At 43.6% G+C, this 22505-nt stretch overlaps 1 protein-coding gene across 4 annotated transcripts in view; it reads right to left on the bottom strand.

Moving 5' to 3' along the window:
• RAP1GAP2 (RAP1 GTPase activating protein 2) overlaps positions 1-22505 on the bottom strand; it is a 305221-nt gene that overhangs the window by 183076 nt on the left and 99640 nt on the right. The window contains exon 1 of one of the 4 annotated variants that reach the window (XM_087957342.1): positions 1167-1362. The exons of the other annotated variants lie outside the window; for them this stretch is intronic. Within the exon in view, the coding sequence (XP_087813468.1) occupies positions 1167-1273 (107 nt within the window). The 5' untranslated portion in view covers positions 1274-1362. Of the gene's footprint in view, positions 1-1166; positions 1363-22505 lie in introns of those variants that run through there. 4 annotated transcript variants of the gene reach the window in all.

The raw sequence follows: 22505 nt of genomic DNA, 5'->3' as shown, positions 1-22505 counted from the left end.
AATGTGTTACTTTCAAGAGCTTAGACCACAGTCCTTGTCCCTTTCTGTTGTCAAGCCAAAGTACATATTAGCTGAAATAATTTGTCTGACCCTCACCGGACTCTTTTGAGTGAATCTCCTTGAAGCAATAAGTGGCATGCACTAAATAAACAGGAGCCAGTCCACGCTACCTTGTCAAACACACCCCTTCCTACTAAACAGTCCTTTCTTATTTTGGCAGGGAATCATTTCAACTGACTTCAAAATAACAAGAGCTCTGATGTTTCCCGAAACTTGGTGGCTACCAGAAACAACTTCCATCATAATAATCATAATCATAAGAACTTTTCCACTATATTGTTTTCTCTCAGCCCCACAATCATGCCAGAATTGTGCCTGTTATTTTCACTTTGAATCGTTTGTTGTCTAGCTGGAAAGGAAAGCTAAAAAAAAAAAAAAAGAATTAGCCAGGTAAGAAAACTTGAAGGCCTCAGATTGAGTATTTTAAATCCTATAGAGAGGAGAGGAGGGAGAAATTCAAGTAAATTACACCTGCCATCCTGTATAATAACTACATTCTGAACTATTACCAAAGGCTCAAAAGGAAAAGCAGAGCGTTTTTCAGGTTTTGAAGAGAACACGCTGGAAATTGTTTACTGAATAAAGCGTTTAAAATCACGCTCTTGCCCTCCCACCTCGTTAACTTTTCTCAGTGTCATCATCCCCAGCAAAATGTTCTGAAACATCCATTTTGCCAGGGCAGCTTATCCAAACTGCAGTTTACAAGCCAATATGTACGGCTGTTCTGCATCTCAATTTTGAATGCCAGTCAGCTGAGTGCCAGTGGAACTCAGTGCCACTTTAAGAGTCCAAGAGGGTGAAATCTGGCTTCAAGACACTTTTTGCAAGATTGGAATTTGCTTTTGGTCACTCCCACGCCTCTGAGAATGATAACGGGGACGAGGAGTTTTAAGACCACCACAGCTAAGGCTGCCCAATGCTCTTTTGACATCTCGACCCACCCCCCTCCCAAGCAACGTTGTCAATCCCACCCTTTCACCCACCCCTGTCTCCCTGCCCCAAATCCCAGGCAGGAGGGGTGGGAGAAATGACCCACCCAAAGCGTGCAGCCTAGAATACATCATCCCCCACCCACCCACCCCCCCCCAAAAAGGCAGGTGCATTACCTTTTCTCTTTATTTTGCTTTCTGGACTTGTGCAACAACCCTATGAGCACCACAGCGGCTCGGATCCCTGCCCTGTTGGACCGCATCCTGTCGGAAGTTTGCGACATGGTCAAAGAAAGGGGGATTTCTTCCCAGCGCCCCCAAATCGCCGGCCGTGGGCAGGAGAGCTCTTAAGGCAGGGCAGCCCTGCCTCTCTCCGGCGCTTCTTCCCTTCTTTTCCCCCCGCCGCTCTTCTTCTCCTGCCTCGCTAAAACGGGCACCGCGTGAGGGAGAAGGTGGCTCGGCAGACAGGTGCGACTTCGGGATCCGGTGACCTTCGGGTCACACCTGGCAATCTCGTCCTTCGGCCGCGCCAGCTTTGGAGGTTGCCGGATGGATGGGCAGCCCGGAGCCAAGGTGGCCTTCTCGAGCCCAGGGAAGGGCTCTCCGCCCCGCCACCGATCGCCCGATCGAGAGCGGGTTGCGCTGCCTTGGCCGCGCTCGGCCGCGGCTGGGCTTTTCCTTTCCCTTCCCTTCTTCTTCCCTTGCCCGGTGCAGATCGCGCTCCGCGGAGGCAGAGGCGCTCCTCGAAAGGCCGGCGAGGGATCCGGCAAGCTCGGAATGACGAGACCGTTTGGCACTGGATGGAAGACCCAGAGCGGCGCCCGCCCGCCCGCCCTCCGCCTGCCCCCACCCCAACCCGGAGGTGGCTTTCTGTACCGATTGGCAGGAGGTCCCTAAATTCACCCGTGGGATGGTTTTGGTTTTGGTTTGTTTTTCTGTTTGCAAAAGAAGAAAAAGGGGGAAGCCGCTGCAACTTGACAGGCTGGGGGAAAGAAAGGTGGGTGTAATTAAAGAGTTGGTCGTCTTCCTTCCTTCCTTCCTTCCTTCCTTCCTTCCTTCCTTCCTTTCCTTCTCCTTTCTTCCTCCCTTTCCCATTTTTCCTTCTTTTCCTTCTCCTTTCCTCCTTTTCCCACCTTTCTCCTTCCTTCCTTCCTTCTCCTTTCCTCCTCCCTTCTCTTTCCTCCTCCCTTTACCACCTTTCTCCTTCCTTCCTTCCTTTCCTTCCTTCCTTCCTTTCCTTCTCCTTTCCTCCTCCCTTTCCCATTTTTCCTTCTTTTCCTTCTCCTTTCCTCCTTTTCCCACCTTTCTCCTTCCTTCCTTCTCCTTTCCTCCTCCCTTCTCTTTCCTCCTCCCTTTACCACCTTTCTCCTTCCTTCCTTCCTTCCTTCCTTCCTTTCCTTCTCCTTTCCTCCTCCCTTTCCCATTTTTCTCCTTCCTTCCTTCTTTTCCTTCCCCTTTCCTCCTCCTTTTCCCACCTTTCTCCTTCCTTCCTTCTCCTTTCCTCCTCCCTTTCCCATCTTTCTCCTTCCTTCCTTCCTTCCTTCCTCTCTTTTCTCCTCATTTTTCCCACCTTTCTTCTCCCTTTCTCCCTTCCTTCCATTGCTTTCTTGCTTTCTTGCTTGCTTTCCTTCCTTTTCACTCACTCACCTTTTCTTCCTTCCCTGTCTTTTCCCCCTTTTTCCCCATTTTTCTCTTCTTTCCTCCCTATCTTTATTTCCATTTCTTTCCTTCTTTCGCTTTCCCTTTTTTCTCTCATTCACTTCTTTGTTCCTTCCCTAACTTCTTTCTTTCTTTTTCTTTCTACCTCTTTCTTCTTTCTTTCATTCTCTTTCTTTCTTTATCTCTCCTTCTTCCTTTTCTCTCACCTTTTTCATTCCCCATCTTTCTTTCTCTCCCCCTCTCCTTCTCCATCCTCATCACTATTTCTACAAGATCTTCTCTCCACTAATTGCATGCAAAATGGGCACCATTGCCCGTGTGCCAATAATCAAGCTAACCACAGCAGCTGCAATTAATATTTTGCATAAAATAAATGTGTTCCCTGCCCCCCCCCCCCAATCTTTTAGCAAATGACATTTTATTGATGGTCTTCAGAGATTAGAAGCATGTAAGAGTATAATACAGAAACAAGGGCTGGGTTTAGAATGATCTGGCAGTTGTATAGCACAGATCAATTTATCTGTGCATGTGGAAAGTGGTAGCTGATTCTTGCACCATCTGGAGGCTGAGCTGAAATGGGCGAAGCATTTTTCAAAAAACTTTAAGCCACCACATACAGTATTCCAAAAAGTTGTGCCAAAACAAAGCAGAAATTTTTCAGCCATTAAATACACACCAATTACCTTACAATGAATCTCACAAAAGTTCATTTTAAATTGACTGGCAGTATCTACATGGGATTTCATTCATTGCCAGCTACAAATGGCAGAATCCCAGATTTAAACTAGAGCCAATGCAAGTCAAATTCTAGGATGCTTTGTCCCTCCTCCTCAGTAGGCTTTGTGACGTCATAATACAAATAATCTGATTGGCCCCATACAGCCATATATCACCACAGCAGAGATGAACGATTTCCTGAAAGGGCAGGAGCTTCATTCTATCATGGTTCCCCAATCTAAACAGTATTTTTTAACCTTAGCAACTTTAAGACATGTGGACTTCAATTCCCAGAATTCCCCACCTGAACATTTTTGCTGATCTGTATGAATTTAGTTTTCAATTTCATTTTAGAAGCAAACTGGAAAAAGAGACTACAACTCCCATATTATTTGAAACTATTCTTAAAGTAACCCGTTATTCAGTTAAATTAAATGCTTTTGGTCAGCTTTTTGTAAACTATAGGGTGAGAATGGAAACCTAAATATATAACATAAATGGAGTCCAAATCCTGCAGTTTACGGTTGCAATTATACACTGCTTGTTCCAATATAGAGAGGCATATTTTGCAAAGAAATTAACAAAGGATAAATATCTTTCCAAAGTTGAAACTTTTTTTTTTGCTGACACAGAAGCAGGCAATATCCATTTTCAATGTTCTTTTCTGAGTTTACAAATTATTTGGTATGTCTCAAAAGAACAGATGTATGTAGAAAAACCAGTGAGTATAATTTGAAGTATTCTGAGTACTGCATTATCTGAACCATTATCTGAACCCCTCAATTTCTTCTCCAATGATGCCCAGGTTTCTAATACATCAAAGCTAATCATTTTATAGGTGGGGATTAATCTTAATTTTAAATCTAAATGAAACTCATTTTTCATGTAGAAACCAAAAGTGTCTTCCATTGTGGATTATGACTGGAACACCTTACATCCTTTATTCTACACCTCCATAAACCGAGTATCTATTTTAATGTATTCTAACCACTCTTTACAGTATAAATAATAATTAAAGCTTACTATTTTGTCTTGTCTCCCATTAGCTGGGAGGGGGGGTGAGTGGGGTGGATAGGTGGATAATTAGTGGATAATTAGATAGATAGATAGATAGATAGATAGATAGATAGATAGATAGATAGACAGATCGATGGTGGGTGGGTGGTGGAGGTGATGATAGATAGACAGACAGACAGACTGAGACAGACAGACAGACAGACAGACAGACAGACAGACAGACAGACAGACAGACAGACAGATCGATCAGTGGGTGGGTGGGTGGATGGGTGGAAGGGTGGATGGATGGATGGATGGATGGATGGATGGATGGACAGACACACAGACAGACAGACACAAAGAAACTGAGACAGACAGACAGACAGACAGACAGACAGACAGACAGACAGACAGACAGACAGATCGATCAGTGGGTGGGTGGGTGGATGGGTGGAAGGTGGATGGATGGATGGATGGATGGACAGACACACAGACAGACAGACACAGAGAGACTGAGACAGACAGACAGACAGACAGACAGACAGACAGACAGACAGACAGACAGACAGATTGATCAGTGGGTGGGTGGGTGGGTGGAAGGTGGAAGGATGGATGGATGGATGGATGGATGGATGATGGATGGATGGATGGATGGATGATGGATGAGACAGACAGACACAGACAGACAGACAGACACAGTGGGTGGGTGGATGGAGACTGAGACAGACAGACAGACAGACAGACAGACAGACAGACAGACAGACAGATCGATCAGTGGGTGGGTGGGTGGATGGGTGGAAGGGTGGATGGATGGATGGATGGATGGACAGACACACAGACAGACAGACACAGAGAGACTGAGACAGACAGACAGACAGACATTACTGGTTGGAAGTGATGAAATTCCTTTTGTATTATTCAGTCAATTAGATATAAGGAGGTGTTTTTTCTGTTATTCTACAGAGACAGGGAATGCATGGCCCATGGGATCATTTTTTTTATAATTACATACATATTTACATCATCCATATATCAGAACTCAAACATTTAAAACCATAAAATGACTGTAAAAATATAAGCCAACTAAACCAGTAAAATCCAATCCACATTACAAACATAAATCATTCCCATCTAACCCAACGATAATACAATGTAAAATCAATGAATCAAAGCACAGAATCTGGCCAGTACTGTTCAATTGTAATGATCCATTGGAACAAAAGTGTTGTTACTGCTCTCTGAAATGTAGGGGCTTCTCACAGCTCGGGAATAGGGTGTTCTATAATCTATAATGCTTGTATGGCTGTGGAAATGTTCTGTTCTCAGGCCTTAATTTATGTAATATTTGGGGGCGGAACAGACTCCTGAAGTGAATGCACACTACAGCAACGTTTGGGTGGGAAGGCAGTCTTCCAAAGCAATGGGAGCTGACCCATGAGGTCTTATAAGTTACAGGTACTCCTCGACTTATGACCACACTTGGGACCAGAATTTCCAACAGTTGTTAAGTGAGTCACGCCTGATCTTATGACCTTTTTTGCATAGCTGTTAAGCAAATCACTGCAACTGTTGAGTGAATCCAGCTCCCTCCATTGACTTTTGCTTGTTAGAGGCTGGCTAGGAAGGGAGCAAATAGCAATAGCACTTAAGACTTGTATACCGCTTCATAATGCTTTACAATACTCTCTGAGCAGTTTACAAATGTCATCATATTGCCCCCAATAATCCAGGTCCTCATTTTACTGACCTTGGAAGAATTGAAGGCTGAGTCAATCTTGAGATGGTCAGAATCGAACTCCTGGCTGTGTGCAGAGTTAGCCTGCAATACTGCATTCTAACCACAGTGGCACATCTCCTGGAGAGCAAATGGAGATCACATGCCCCCAAGGACATTGCAATTGTCACAAATACATGCTGGGTACCAAACACCTAAATTTTAATCATGAGACCAGTCATAAATGCAAGGACCGATCATAAGTCACTTTTTACAATGCTGTTGTGACTTGAATGGTTACTAAACAAATCGTAAGTTGAGGACTATCTTAAGAGCGGCACTTTGAATTGAACTCGGACACTATGAGCAACCAGCCCAGGTACATGCTATAGTAATGAAATGGCTCCCAGTGTTCCACTAACTGGACCAGCTAAAGCATCCAAGTTACTTTCAAAAGCATCCTCAAGTAGAGAATTGGATAAAACACAATGACAACATCTAAGGTTACTGTTATGATGACATCCTGATACAAAAAGGCCCCAGAGCTGCTGTGATGTCTCCCTTGGATGCCTCCTCAGATTCTTCCTTGAAGATTGGTTCAAGCGAGGATGAGTGTCAGGAACTGGGTTAATTAATGACTCTGAACCACCTGCCGAAAGAGATTTACAGGGGTCTTCAGCTGTGGACAGCTTGCAGGGGTGGACAACCAGGGAGGAGGAGGAGGAGGAGGAGGAGGAGGAAGAGGAGGAAGAGTTGCCTTCCATGGTGGATCTAAGAGCATGTGGGGCAGAGAAAAGACAAAAGCAAATGGAGATCTGCCAGATTACTCAGGAGGGGGCCCTGCATTTCTTGATGGGCTGAACCAGAAAGCTATTTATCACAGCAGGCAGAGGAAGCCATTGCTGGAAATAACATGAATAACATGTTTGGTTTATGGCTGTGTGTGTTTGTTTCTTTCGCTTCCTGCTTGGCTTTGGGCCTTGGAGGCTCTGAACTTCTTTTGCCAACTTTTGTGGGTGTCTTTCAGTTTGACCTGGGGGCTTTAAGTTTGTTTGGTGGACTTATTTGTTGGAGCAACTTTCCATTGTTTTACGGATTATTGGGAATTGCCTTGTGGACTAACCTTGGCCTGCTTGCGGCTGGATTTGGGACAGTTCTGGGTGAAGGGAATTGCTGGGGAACATCAACAAACTCCCTAAACCACATTTACGTGTGGGTGTGAGTGAGTGGGGCAGCACAGGTGCACTAGCTGAAGCTGGACAAAAGTTCTTCTCTTATCCAAGCAGAGAAGCCCCCGTTGTTTAAATCAGTAAAATCTTATACGTCTTCTTCAGGTTCACACGAAGCCTTACAAGATTTTTCTACAAGCTCAAATGAGATGTAAAGAGATGGTGTTAAAATCTTAAAGATAAGTTGATTTTAGAACTTGGCATATCTGTCTATGTCAATCTTCTCAGGTAACCAGACATGAAAGCAGATGCTCTAATTCTACTTTATTGTAAGGCTAATTCTACTTTATTGTAAGGAACAAAATCTTGCCGGTCTGAAAGTACAAATCTCCCACTGTTTGCTTTACATCCTGAGAACCTGGGCGTAGGGCTTCCCTTTTGAGTTTCTTCCTCCACCCACTATGCAGCGGTGGGCTATGGCCTCTTATCTGACTGTTTCCTAGATGGAATTTCTCTCTATATATATATAGTCTTCGATTTACGACCACAATTGAGCCCAAACTTTCTGTTGCTAAGTGAAACCTTTGTTTAAGTGAGTTTTGCCTAAAACCTTTCTTGCCAGAATAGTTAAGTGGATCATTGCAGTTGTTAAATTAGTGACATGGTTGTTAATTGAATCTGGCTTCTCCGTTTATTTTGTCAGAAGGTCATAAAAGGGGATCACATGACCCTAGGACACTGCTACTGTCATAAATATGAACCAGTTGACAAGTGCCTGAATTTTAATCATGTGACCATAGGGATGCTGCAACGATCGGAAGTGTGATAAATAATCATAAGTTGCTTTTTTTCAGTGCCGTAGTAACTTCGAGCAGTCACCCAATGAACTGTTGTAAGTCGAGGACTACCTGCAGTTGATATCGCCAAATCACATCATGTCAAGTCACATGAGATGCTACCAGGTTCTGTAAGAGGGGGCTGTGTGCCCTGTCCTAGCCAGCTCCTCATATGACAAAATCTGATGCAAAGGGAAAGCTACTCTCACAATATCAGTGAGATTTTGAATTCTGGGCCTCTTCGCTGATTTGTTTTGAATTTACTTTTAGATTTAAGTTTAGAAGCAAACCGGGGGGGAAAGAAAAGAAGGTTACAACTCTCACCCCATTTGAAGCTACTCTTAAAGTCACACAAGTTATGTGATTAAATTAAATGTTTTTAGGTCAGCTTTTTTAAAACTATAGGAGGAAAATGGGAAATTAAATATATAGCACAAATGCAGTCCAAATCCTGCAGTTAGGATTGCAATTATACACTGCCTGTAAGAAAGAGAGGCATATTCTCCAAACAAACAAAATAACTAATAGAGGATGAGCATCCTTCTAAAACCTTTTTTTTTTTTTTTTTTTTGGCTGCAGGCAATATCCCTTTTCAATATATTTTCCAGATCACTGACATGTAACTCAAACAAGCACAAATATCTAAAAAATACCAATGGATATAACTTGAACCTGTCTTGTACTTTTAATACTGCACCACCAACCATTAATTGAACCCCTCAACTTCTTCTCCAATGATTCCCAGATTTCTAATAGAATCTAATCAGAATAACAGAATAAGAGTTGGAAGGTACCTTGGAGGTCTTCTAGTCCAACCCCTGTTCAAGCAGGAGACCTATACCATTGCAGACAGGTGGCTGTCCAATCTCATCTTAAAAGTGATAATCATTTGATTATCATTTGGGATAATCATTTGATAGGGGAAAATTAATCTTAATTTTAAATCTAAATGAACCTTGTTTTTCATATAGAAGCCAAAACTGTCTTCCATTGTTGGTCAGTGGGTGGGTGACTGGAACATCTTAAATCCCTTCATATACCTTCATAAACTGTACATTTAATTTAATATATTCTAACCACTCTTTATAAATAATAATTACAGGCTTACTACTTTGCAGAACCAGCAAAATCCTCTAATAGGAGAGCATTTGGGTTGGGGCTTTTGTTTTAAAAAATCAGTAGCATTTGTTGCACGGGCTTGTTTATTCATTTTCCACCAATACTGCAGCTACAACCTTGGCCAAACTGATGTTAATTATTAACAGGCAAGAACGAGGTGCCCAGCAAAGTCCACAGAAAATGTATTTGCAGAGAAACCCCCTCCCTTGAAAAAATGGGACCACACAGACACACATAAACACAAGCCAAAGGATAACTGTAAATCTCTGTCCTATTCTGAGCAACTGTTCAAGGACAGTCCATTCTCTGTCCAAAGGTGACCCTCTAAATCACTGGAGCTGAAATGGATTTGCAGGAGTGTGGGGCACACCTTGAAACCTCTGAGCAGCTGCAGCGGCCCTGGCCTATTTTTTTTCTTTTTAAAGATGCTTCGACAGAGCAAAGGAGAACTTGCAAGGTTATTGGTTGGTTGGTTCGTTTATTAAATTTATATAATATAGCCACCTATCTCGCAACAAGTGACTCTGGGCAGAGTACAAAACCAAAAATAGGTCATTAATAAGTGCTAAAAAATAATATTATCTGAAGATACCTTAGCTCTCACTTGTGAGTTGGGCAGTGTAGAAAAGAAAGGAAGGAAGGAAGGAAGGAAGGAAGGAAGGAAGGAAGGAAGGAAGGAAGGAAGGAAGGAAGGAAGGAAGGAAGGAAGGAAGGAAGATAATGATGGTATTGGTTGGATGGATGGATAGATAGATAGATAGATAGATAGATAGATAGATAGATAGATAGATAGATAGATAGATAGATAGATAGATAGATAGATAGATAGATAGATAATGATGGAGGGATAGATAGATAAAGATGTATGGATAGATTCCCTGCCCAGACAACATCAGTATGTTGCTATCTATGTTGCTACCTATTATATATGTTTTAAGCTTTGACAAGCTGTGTCTGATATTTTGGCTCCTTAACACCCTCCAAACCAAGCAAACCTGAGACACTCACCTCCTGCTCAGAAGATTGAGAGTCCAATCCTAGGTAGTGGCAGATATTTCTTTCTCAGGGCACAAAGAAAAATGCTGGGAACTCCATATGGAATCAAGAAGGGCATCTGAACAGTAAATGCCCAACTCCATCCAGTTGCCCCAACTCTACCCCAAATTAAGGGATTACAGGGTCATAAAAAGAAAATTAATACCCCCCCAAACCAACCAACAATCTCCAAATATTTTATTCCCCTTTTGGTGGGGGGAATCATAAACAAGAAGTCAATGAATGCAAGAGTCCCTCAACAATCTAGAAAATCCAGATCCATCTTCTGGATTAAGAGACCACAAAGTCCTCAGGAATAAAGATAAATTACTAGCCTGCAAACACAGGGACACTTTATATGGCCTTTAAAGAACATGACTTTATTCGTTATGCAGTAAAAAAAGGAGTCTATTAAAAACACCCTGACATTTAGGTTTCAAAGAAATGAGTTCTACCACTAGATAAGAAACATAATCTCAGAATGATAATAAAGGATCCTTTTGTGTGTGTTTTTTATCCCCATGGATAATTAGAGGCCATTAACAATCAGGCCTTTCAATCCTCTGACTGGGATGCAATCTTCAGAATTTCCAATTATCACTTTTCTAAGGAAATGAGATGTCTAAAAATGCTAAACTATGACAATGAGCCAACTTTGACCCAGGGTTACTAATAAATTCCAGCCATGTCTGATTTTGTAAAAAAAAATAATAATAACATTATTATAGTTGGCAGTTAGGTGGGAAAAGGTTAATTAAAGTAAAAAAAAAACATGATTCAGATGATCATAGAATGAACGAAGTAGATGTCCTTGAGGACATCTAGTCCAGGGGTCGCCAACCTTTGGGACCTCAGGGGCCACCAAACTCATAATTTTAAATCCCAGGGACCACTAATCGGTTCTGTGGGTGTGGCCTAATTTGTGGGTGTGGCTTGGTGTCATGTGACTGGCTGGGCATGGCTTGTATGTAAATATTATAAATATTTATATAAATATTGAATTTTTTATAAAAAAGAGCAACTTTTACCCAAAATCAGACAAAGCAGGCAGGCAGATTGAGTTGCTCACAGAATCATTCAGTGATCTATCTATCTGCCATCGGCTAGCTCAGTCTGTCGATAAAATTTGCTTGCAAGCAAACTCATAAAATTTGCTAGCAAGCAAACTCACAAAATTAACTCACAACACACCATGTATGTAAATATTGATTTTTTTATAAAAAAGAGCAACTTTTACCCAAAATCAGGCAAAGCAGGCAGGCAGATTGAGTTGCTCACAGAATCATTCAGTGATCTATCTATCTGCCATCGGCCACCTGAGTCTGTCACATAAAATTTGCTTGCTGTGAGTCTGCACTGAATAATAGAACCTTCAGTCCTAAGGGAGGTTCAGCTGTGTTTAAAAGCAGAGCCGAAGATCTAAAGACTAGCTAGAAAGCAAGAAATCCAACCATTTCCTGCTTCCTAGCTAATCTAAATCTCCCGACACAGTAGAACAGCTGATGGTCGAAAAAAGGAAAAATAGCAATTTAGCAGGCAAGTTTGCTGGGTAAGGAGTGAGTGGGTGGGGAGGGTTCCCGTGGGCCATGTGGGTGGCGCAGCCTTGTGTTTCTGCACAGCCTGGATTGTTTTGGGGGGGGGGTGCTCTGGGGGTCAGATTTCTCTGCAGCCCACCAAAATTTCCAGTTGATGACCGCTGATCTAGTCCAACCCCCTGCTCAGTGCTGAGATACATATCAAAGCATCCCCATCAGATGGATATTTCTCTCTGCTTGAACTCACCCAGTAAAATCCATCTTTGGATCACTGTTTGTACTATCAAACTGTTTTAACTGTTTTACAGAGGTTTTAATGTTCAAGCAGAATCTTCCTCCATTAAGATATTTAATCCATTATTTTGTCTTCTTTTCTCTGGAATGACCAAGAACAAAACATGCTGTTCCTCACGATGATATCCTTCCAGACCCTGATATTACAATTACTGTACTCATGCTTTTGAACTTTATTGTTGGAGAAAACTCCTGAGAAAACCCACAGTCAAGAAAACAAACACATGAATCATGGAATAAATCAATCCACAGAATTGATCCAGAGGCACAAATGACCAAGGTCAAATTATCATACTTTGGACAATTATGCAAAGACCCAGCTCTCTGGAGAAGGCTCTGGTGGTGAGAAAGGTGGAAAGAAAGAGAAGAGACCCAGAGGTGCTTTTTTCAAGAGGCAAATGGACTTTCTTGATTTTTCTTTGAAGACGTTTCACTTCTCATCCTAGAAGCTTCTTCAGCTTTGACTGGATGGTGGGGAATGGAAGGATTTATACTCATTTGCATTCTTTTAGAGAGTCATTGAGACTGTTGTGAATGAATAAAATTACTAAGCCTAAATGCAAAGCAGGTTTTGGAAGCCTGCACATTTGATTGGTCCTTAAACAATGAACAAGGATTGGTTCATAACAAGCCCCTGATTGGCCAAGCTTAGGACACTTCTTATTGGTTATTAGTTTGAACTTGATGCACTTAGTATTGGTTAATAGGGTAGCAGCCAACCCTATAAAAGGGGTTACTGCTACCCATAGCTTGCTCTGTTCTGTTCTATTTACTGTTAATAAAGAGTTGAAGTCACTGGTCAGATGTCTGGTCTCCATTACTCTCCAAACATAACACTGGCGACGAGGATGGGATACGGAGACCGAAGAGCTGACTGATCTACAGAGCAACCAACAGAGCACGTGGTCGAACACGCACCATCAACGGCAACATGACCAGCGGTGCCGCACCACCCGCCTCCATTCGACCCAGAAACCGAAGACTGGGAGTCATACATGGATCGGTTCCAGATGTTTCTGGAGACCAACAATTTGAAAGATGCTACAACCCAAAAAAAAAAGAGCTATATTTCTAACCCATTGCGGGCCTACCGTGTTTAAAATGGCAAAATCACTTGCCAAGCCAGCCGAAGTAAAAGCGATGGACTGGGACGTCCTCAAGCCTTTGCTACGGGCTCACTACGCGCCCACCGTGCCAACCTTAGTCAGAAGATACGAATATTACCAGAGGGACCAACGGAAAGGTGAAAGCCTTGCCAACTACATCGCAGACCTCCGCAACCTTGGAGGCCTCTGCGGATTCTCTGATTTAGAAGAAGCCCTCCGAGACCGCCTGGTTCTGGGCCTAGAAGACGGCACGATCCAGAGCAAAATTATGGCTAAGGGGACATCAGCCTCACCGATGCCCTCAAAGAAGCCACTGCAGCGGAGGCGACCAAAAAGTCGGCAGCCCGAATGCGCCGCACCAACGCACCGCCACGTCAACTCGCCAAAGATACCTCGCCGCTCAGAGAGACACCCGCATCGACTCACCACGAAGACCTAGAATCCCCATCAGAAAGCGATGAGGAAGAGGTCAACCGACTCCAACGGAATGAGACCAGTTCACACAACCCTCATCTCGACTTTGTGCAGGATGTGGGGCAAATCACCCCGATCCAGCTGCAAATTCCTCGACGCACTCTGCGCGTTTGCGGAAAAAGAGGTCACATCGCAAAGGTTTGCAGAAGCAAACAAAACTCCAAACCCCGACAGGCCAATGCCAGTCTTCAGAATTCTTCGGCACACCCAAACAAACTGAATCACCAATGGGGAAGCCACTCCTACAGAAACAAACCGTCCACCACTTCCACCAGGCGGGAAGAAACCAGGCGGGAAGAGACCCACCAAACAATTACCATAGGCCACGCTACATCCCTTGATGCCGGGAAAATCTGAGTAGAGGTCGCTATCGAAAACAAACCTTGTGTAATGGAGGTGGACTCAGGATCATCCCTCTCGATGGTGTCCTGAAGACGCTTCAACAGCTCATTCCGACGATTCGCCGCCAAGACCTAAACCCTCAAAGGGTTATCCTCAAAGATTACCAGGGTAACCAAATTCCCGTTGTCGGGTCCCGCCGATTCCAGGTCTCTTTCAAGGACCGCACCGCCGCACTACCACTGACTGTTGTGGACCGTGACTGGCCTAGTCTTTTAGGCCTTCAATGGTTCAGACCGCTTGGAATCACTGTAGCCGGAGTCCACCGTGCCGAGAGCAACGATTGGGAGGAAGCCCTCGTGCAAGAATTCCAAGACGTTTTCGCGAATGGACTAGGCAAGTACAAGGGGACCCCGATCTCATTTAACTTGAACCCGAGGTAGCACCCATCCGCCTTAAGCCGCGTTGGGTGCCGTTCGCCCTGAAACCTAAAATCGATGAACAACTCGATAAGCTTTAGCTATTGTGGCGGCAGTTAAAAGGTTTCATGAATATGTGTATGGGCGTGCGTTTACAATAATTACTGATCATAAACCACTACTGGGGATTATTGGGGTAATAAACCAACCCCGTATATATTGTCCCCAGAATGACCCGCTGGTCTGAATTCTTGGCGGCGCACAACTACACCTTGCAACACCGCCTGGGGAAATCAATTCTCCACGCTGATGCATTGAGCAGAACACCGCTTCCAGAATCGGTTGAAGATCCAGCCCCAACCATCACAACGTTGCAAATTGAGACTCTACACGCGCCGCCATTGACGGCGAGAGACATTGCCCTCGAGACAAAACGAGATCCGGTCCTGCAACACCTCCTACGCTGGGTTGAGCATGGTTGGCCAACAGAACAGCTATCACCTGAATGGGCGCCGCTTAAAGCACGCCAAACCGAACTGTTTTCTCAAAAGGGCTGCATCTTGTGGGGCGATAGAGTCGTAATCCCGAGCAAACTGCAACGAACTGTTTTAGCGGTATTGCACGACGGACATCCGGCATCGTGCGGATGAAAGCACTCGCACGGAGCTACGCCTGGTGGCCGGGAATCGACAAAAGAATCGAGGCCTGGGTCGCTACTTGTCAACGCTGCCAAGACGTCAGCAACGCCCACCTAAAGCAAGCCCAACCGAATGGGAAACTCCGAGAGGACCATGGTCCCGTATCCATATTGACTTTGCGGGCCTACAAAAGGGCACACTTTCCTTATTACAGTCGATGCCTATTCAAATTGGCTCGAGATCCATCGAATGAGCACAACTACAACGGACTCAGTTATCAACAAATTAAACAGGTTATTTGCCACACATGGTTTTCCTGGACGCCCTCGTCCTCGGATAACGCCCACAGTTCACAGCATTACCATTTGAACAATATCTTGCTGACCGGGCATCCGCCATGCGCTGACCTCGCCGCGCACCCTGCGGCGAACGGGCGTGCAGAGCGCAATGGTACAGTTTGTAAAAAGACCTCCACAAAATGGAATTCGAAACATCGATGAGAAAATCAATCGGATTTTATTGTTGCAGCACATCACGCCCACAGCGTTACCAACAAAACGCCCGCCGAACTTCTTATGGGGTGGAAACTACGATCGCACCTCGACTGGCTCCACCCCGCATACGCACCGAAAAGCCTTCGCTCCAGCAGCAAATGCCGGGAATTTAAGGTAGGCGATTTAATCTTTGCCAAAAACTTCTCCGCGACCCTTTATGGATACCTCGCAACCGTTACCCACCTCACTGGGCCTAAATCTTACCGCCTGCTAACAGACGATGGGAGGGTGGGAACGCCACATAGACCAACTCCGTTCGAGATTACTACCCAGCGCCCATGGCTCCCGGGTTCACCAACTGAGGGGGAGGAAATATCGAGGAAATTGACTTCGATATGACGGATAGCAGGCCAACGGAAACCCACGGCCCAGCGAAGTACCGGGATTGAAGCGGGAGGGAGTTGACTTTTCCATGGGACTTGAACACGGGGAAACCGAACTGCGAAACCCCGAAGAAACACTGATTGGCGGAGACAACAACAACGGAAGCAGCACGGAATCACCGTGCAGCGAAACGAACTTAATAAAGATCATCCAAACGCTCCACCGAACCGGACTTGAGAACAAACCCGTGGAGCCACGGAAATCATCCAGACAGACCAAACGGCCTGTCTACCTTGAAGATTTTGTTACAGCTCCTCAAAAGGAACCCAAGGGGAGGGTGTTGTGAATGAATAAAATTACTAAGCCTAAATGCAAAGCAGGTTTTGGAAGCCTGCACATTTGATTGGTCCTTAAACAATGAACAAGGATTGGTTCATAACAAGCCCCTGATTGGCCAAGCTTAGGACACTTCTTATTGGTTATTAGTTTGAACTTGATGCACTTAGTATTGTTAATAGGGTAGCAGCCAACCCTATAAAAGGGGTTACTGCTACCCATAGCTTGCTCTGTTCTGTTCTATTTACTGTTAATAAAGAGTTGAAGTCACTGGTCAGATGTCTGGTCTCCATTACTCTCCAAACATAACAGAGACCACCTGGAGAGTCAATGAAACTGCATGATTCTCTTAACATCTGTGACAAGAAAAGTTGTAAAATGGGGTAAACTCACTTAACAAATGTCTCACTTAGCAACTGAAATTTTGGGCTCAATTGTGGTCTACTTGAAGACTACTTGAAGACAACTTGTACATTGATGGGACAAACTATATGCAAATATTATGGGTCTGAGGAAAAGTTGCATCCAAACTATGTACAATTTTAATGCTTTAATAGAAAGTACAGTGTCACTTTTTATTTCTATGATCAGAATCAATATCAGAGGTGGTCTTCAGCAGGTTCTGACCAGTTCTGGAAAACCAGTAGCGGAAATTTTGAGTAGTTCGGAGAACCGACAAATACCACCTCTAACTGGCCCCGCCCCCATCTATTCTCTGCCTCCTGAGTCCCAGCTGATTGGCTGGGTCTTTTGTTGCCCTGCAAAGGAGAACGGAGCTGGAAAGCAGGTTAGTGGGGTGGGGAGGGAATGGGGATTTTGCAGTAACCTTCCCTTGCCACGCCCACCAAGCCACGTAGTAAAAAAATTTGAATCCCACCACTGATCAATAAGTGAAAAAAAACCTGCCCTAATTTCTAAATAGGATAATATTTTCTTCATCACTCAATTACCCTATTAAGAATCCTGAAAGGAAGATAAATTTTGCTTCTTGGATTATTTATATTTCTTTATTCTTCAGTTCTGCTCTACTTACACTTTTGATCTCCCAGCCTTCAGATTTCCTGATCTTTCAAATGTTGCTCGCAGAGCTAAACGCTTCTGTCAATCATACAAATTCCAAGACTTAGACGAAAAGAAATTCAATGAGCAGAGGAAGTAAGGTTTTGTTGTAAGGAAATTCTGATCTGCTTTACTAGAAAATTAGTAGTTAAGTATGTCTATTAGCCATCATTAGCACTAGAAAATCCAGATAGTACCCTGCAGTGAAATAACTATGGGAAATAAAATTGAGCATCTCTTTTTATGTAAAGTCTTTTAAATGCAGGAGTAATGGAGATCAGAGATGAATGATTTGCTCTGAGGTAACATCCTCCAGTAACCACATTAGGCCAAGCCAAAATGTTCCCAAATTTTATCATTCAGTTTACAAATTGCAGAACCAGGTACTGTATTAGTTGAGATCTGCCATAAAATGCAAAGTGTACAATCCACTTACTTTAGCAACACATGTAGGATTTACTGATCCTAACATCTATTTTTAAAATTATGTTTTAACATTTACAATATCAGAGTAGAAGCAAATATCGTTGCTGCTCCTGCCAATGCTATGGGCTGGCGTAAAATTTTATTCTTTTTTATTTTTTTATGAACTGACTGGATCCAATGGTCTTCTGCTTTCTAGCATGTTACTTTAACTACTAAACCAAACTGGCTCACATACATACATACATACAGACAGACAGACATACATACATACATACATACATACATACATACATACATACATACTATACATACAGAATCTGAAGCCAATTCAAAGTGAGGACCATAATTCTTGCCTTCACTCTGGCATTTTTCAGGTAAAAAGGTTTTTTTATTTAGTCAACATTCATACTACTAAACATATTACACAAATTTAAAACATAATTAGCCAGGATAGTATATAAGTATTATTTATTTATAACATGTATATGTTGCCCATCTCATTGTTGAATGAGATGGATGACTGGATGACTTACAAAATGATAAAAGATAATATAAAAATGATTAAAATGAACAAGGATTCAATAGATTAAATATAGATGTTAAAGGACAGAAGAAAATCTGAAATATCAAGAAAAACATGGATCCCTAATCTGTCCAGCTAAAATGCAGAATACTAAATTCTAAACTGATTGCACATATTACATTAAAGACAATTGGAATAAAATATAGTATAATATATATAAAATAAGTAGGATATTATCAATAGCGATGACAAGGAGATTTGGCATATTTATCTATAAATAACCTTGCTAAGGAATATTGCTGAAACCAGCAATAGCTGCTGTTTTTCTTAATAAAAGGAGGGGATCAGTGCTTTGGTAGTGTATTTCATCAAAACTTGAAAATTCACAAAAGCCCCACGGTCTAAAAAACACTAAAAAGCAACAATACATAATTGCTAAACGTTTGAGAAACCCAAAATACCAAATACTGAATCCCAAAAAGGTTGCAGGTGTTAATAAATAAACATGAATGCTTAATAAATAAATAAATATGAATGATACTGTATTCAGCTACAGGACCAGTTTCGTGTGATGGTTAACAGGCACCAGGCTAAAAACCAGGAGACCGTAAATTCTAGTCTTGCCTTAGGCATGAAGCCAGCTGCGGGACCTTGGGCCAGCCACTTTCTCTCAGCCCTAGGCAAAGCAGTTCCAGAAAAACCTTGCCAAGGAAACTACAAACTGTTTCAAATCAACCCTGGCTCAAAGGCACGTATGCATGCATGAATCCAGCAAGCTACAAAACTATTAAAGCTCAATGTATCACATAAAGATAAACTATATTTATATACCATGCAAATGGGACAATAAAAAAACAGCCTTTCCAACAGCCAACATCCAGATAAGTAGGGATTAACACCAGACAATCAAGCAGAAACCAATACCCTAATCGAGGAATTACCAAGGGGGAAAAAAAACCACACACCCACCGACACTGGCCAAGCAAGCTATTATATGCAACAGAGAGAAAGCCACACACTCATTAGCACAGATGGTCAGAGGTGGTATTCAGACGGTTCGGATCGGTTCTCGCGTACCGGTAGCAGAAATTTTGAGTAGTTTGGAGAACTGGCAAATACCACCTCTGGTTGGCCCCATTCACCCACCCACCCCCGCCTTTACCTCTCCTATATTCCCTTGTTTTTTAGCTCAGCTGATTCACGCGGCAGAGCAGATTGCTGCGCCTCAGCTGAGCTAAAAAAACAGTTCAGCTTACCAGCGTTGACAGAGGTTGGTCTTTGAGCCCTCCACGTGTGCACAAAGTGTGTGTTAGGCAGGCACGCCCGTGAAGCTCAGCTTACCAACATTGACAGAGGTCTGCCTTTGAGCCCTCTGCACACCTGCGAAGCGCGCGTGCATAGAACCATGCATAGAACTGGTGGGAAACAATTTGGAAACCCACCACTGCTGATGGTGTTACCTAGCTGGGTAATGGAACATCTGCTAGCAAACAACCGAACTCAAGAGAGCACCAAGGACTCCATAGTTCAACCCTGAGCGACAAAAATTCTCTTCTATATCCTGTAAGTGTCAGTTGCCATTGCCATTCCTTCCAACACACTTTAGATGTCGTATTTATCATTTCTGTTAAAAGGACTGGAGTGTAATTTCATCTCTTAATTCATTCATTCATTTTAGATTTATTAACTTTCTTCTAGTCCAGGGGTCCTCAAACTTGGCAACTTTAAGACTTGTGGACTTTAACTCCCAGAATTCCTCAGCCAGTATAATTGGCTGAGGAATTCTGGGAGTTGAAGTCCACAAGTGTTAAAGTTGCTAAGTTTGGAGGCCTCTGCTCTAGACCTTCTAAAAGCAGTTCTTTCATTTCTATCTACAGCAGGGGTGTCAAACCCCATTTCATTGAGGGCCACACTGAGGGGTGTGTTTGAACTTGAGGGGGGGGAAGCATGACATCACTTGTGTCGGGGGGTGCCTGTGGAGGCCCGAGCGCTCTGCCACCAAAAAGGGGCTTCTGAGCTCCCATTTTGGCTGCGATGGCCTCCTGCAACCCTCTGGTAGTGAAAATGGAACTCATGGGACCATGCGTGGCACTCGCAAGCTCCATTTTTGGCTGGGACGGCCTCCTGCAACCCTCTGCTCCATTTTTGCTGGCAGAGGTACCATGGGCCGGTCCTTCACTATTTCCAGGGCGGCCCTGCAGGCCAGATCTAAGCACCCTGCAGGCCGGATCCAGGCCCTGGGCCTTGAGTTTGACACCCCTGACCTACAGTATCTCCACAAAATATTCCCTTCTATATCATTCAAATTTGTTTCACAAACTCCTATTCTTATAACGACTTGAATATCTGGATTTACATTCCAGAACCCTTTAATGTCCAATAAATTTCTGACATGGCCCCTTCCAAATTTTCAGAGGAAGAGCAGAAGGCTTTCATTTTCCTTCTTTGAAGAAGAAAGTTAAAACCCAAGATTTTTGATCCCCAGCTTATCTCCATTTTTCAGGCACTGCTAATCTCCTAGGAAAACTCTTTTAACATCGTGACAATTTTAAAATTCAAATTGAAAAAGAAAAAGGCATCTATAAATAAAGAATTATTATGCTTTTAAACTCTTGGAAAGGAAATGGGGTTTCCTTAACACAGTGGGTTATTTACAGGTAGTCCTTGACCTACAACCATTCATTTAGTGACCAAAGTTACAATGGTGTTGAAAAAAAGTGACTTATGATGGCTTTTCACACTTATAACCATTGCACGTGACCATGGGGATGCTGCAACGGTCATAAGTGTGAAAAACGGTCATAAGTCACTTTGCCATTGTCACTTTGAACAGTCACAAGATGAATGGTTGTTAAGTCAAGGATTACCTGTAGAATAAAAAGGGTGTTCTGAAATAAATCACAACAGCCAAGCATGTCAGAAATGACCCCAGTCGAAAAAAACAGGAGGAAGGTTGCAAATTCCTTCAGCCTCCAGAAACGTAGCTTTCTTGAAAAGCATCTTGATATATCTTCCTGTCTTGCTCATTCTCTAATTTTCTGTCATGGGTTAACAAAGGATTCCAACCACAATCTCCAACTTGGCTATTTATTTATTTTTTACTCTACCCACCTCTCAAAGACACTTCTGAATAGAAGAGTCCTACAGTCATTAAATATTAAAACTAAAGTTTTCCCCGGTCCAGTTATGTCTCGTAGGGAAGGTGCTCACCTCTGTTTCTTACCTGAGGGAGCCAGCATTGTACGAAGATGTATCTATGGCCAGCGTGACTATACACTGAGGCGCGCAGCATGCTGTTATCTTCCCATCAAAGTGGTACCTATTTATCTACTTGCATTTACGTGCTTTTGAATGGCTAGGTGGGCAGAAGCAGGGGCAAGGAACAAGAGCTCACCCCCATCATGTGGCACTCGGATTTCGAACCTGGGCTGTCTGACAAGCTCAACATCTTTAAACTACTGAGCCATTGCATTCTCCTCATTAAATATGAGATGAAGTAAAACCAGACCCAGGGGTGGGCTGCTATCAGTTCACAACGGTTTGGGCAAACCGGATGTTAATTTTACATCTGGTTCACGGAACCGGTAGTTACAACGACTGGCTGGCCCCGCCCGCTCTGCCCTGCCCCTCCCAGAAGTCTCTAGGCAGCTCATTTTGGATTGCAGGTAAGTGCAGGGCCTGCGCGGAGGCTTGGGGAGGGTGAAAAACGGGCCTCTCGGAGGCTCCAGAAGAGCCTCCGGAGCCTGGGGGGGCATTTTTGCCCTCCTGGAGGCTCAAGAAAAGCCTCCAGAGTCTGGGGAAGGTGAAAAACGGCCTGCTGGAAGTTCCAGAAGGTCGGAAAAGGGCTCGCTTTCCAGAGCCTCCAGAGCCCAGGAGGCTCGCCCTCCTGGACACTCGAAGAAAGCCTCCAGAGCTCAGGGAAGGCAAAAAGGAGCCCCCCACTGTGGTGGAGGAGGCTGAAAAGGTCACGCCCACCATGGCCACGCCCACCCAGCAACCAGGCAGAGAACCGGTTGCTAATTTTTTTGAAGCCCACTCCTGGACCAGACTGCTTTAATCTCAAAATCCAAACTTTAAAAAGTTGGACCCATAAAATGAAGCAAGCGTCATGGGAGAAGACTTTACAGTCGAAGGTAACTGAAAGAGAAGCCAACAGAAGATAAAATGATGAGATACTATCACCCCATGATCCAAGCAGAAACCTTCAAAACCCCAAAGAGGTAGGCAAGCTGGCAGAATTATGT

Source organism: Notechis scutatus, chromosome 1, assembly GCF_049901735.1.
Source record: "Notechis scutatus isolate UNSWTSFEM ecotype Mainland chromosome 1, rNotScu1.2, whole genome shotgun sequence".
Lineage (NCBI taxonomy): Eukaryota > Metazoa > Chordata > Lepidosauria > Squamata > Elapidae > Notechis > Notechis scutatus.
The sequence above is the reverse complement of the archived record's forward strand: the minus strand, read 5'-3'. Positions and strand labels throughout refer to the sequence as shown.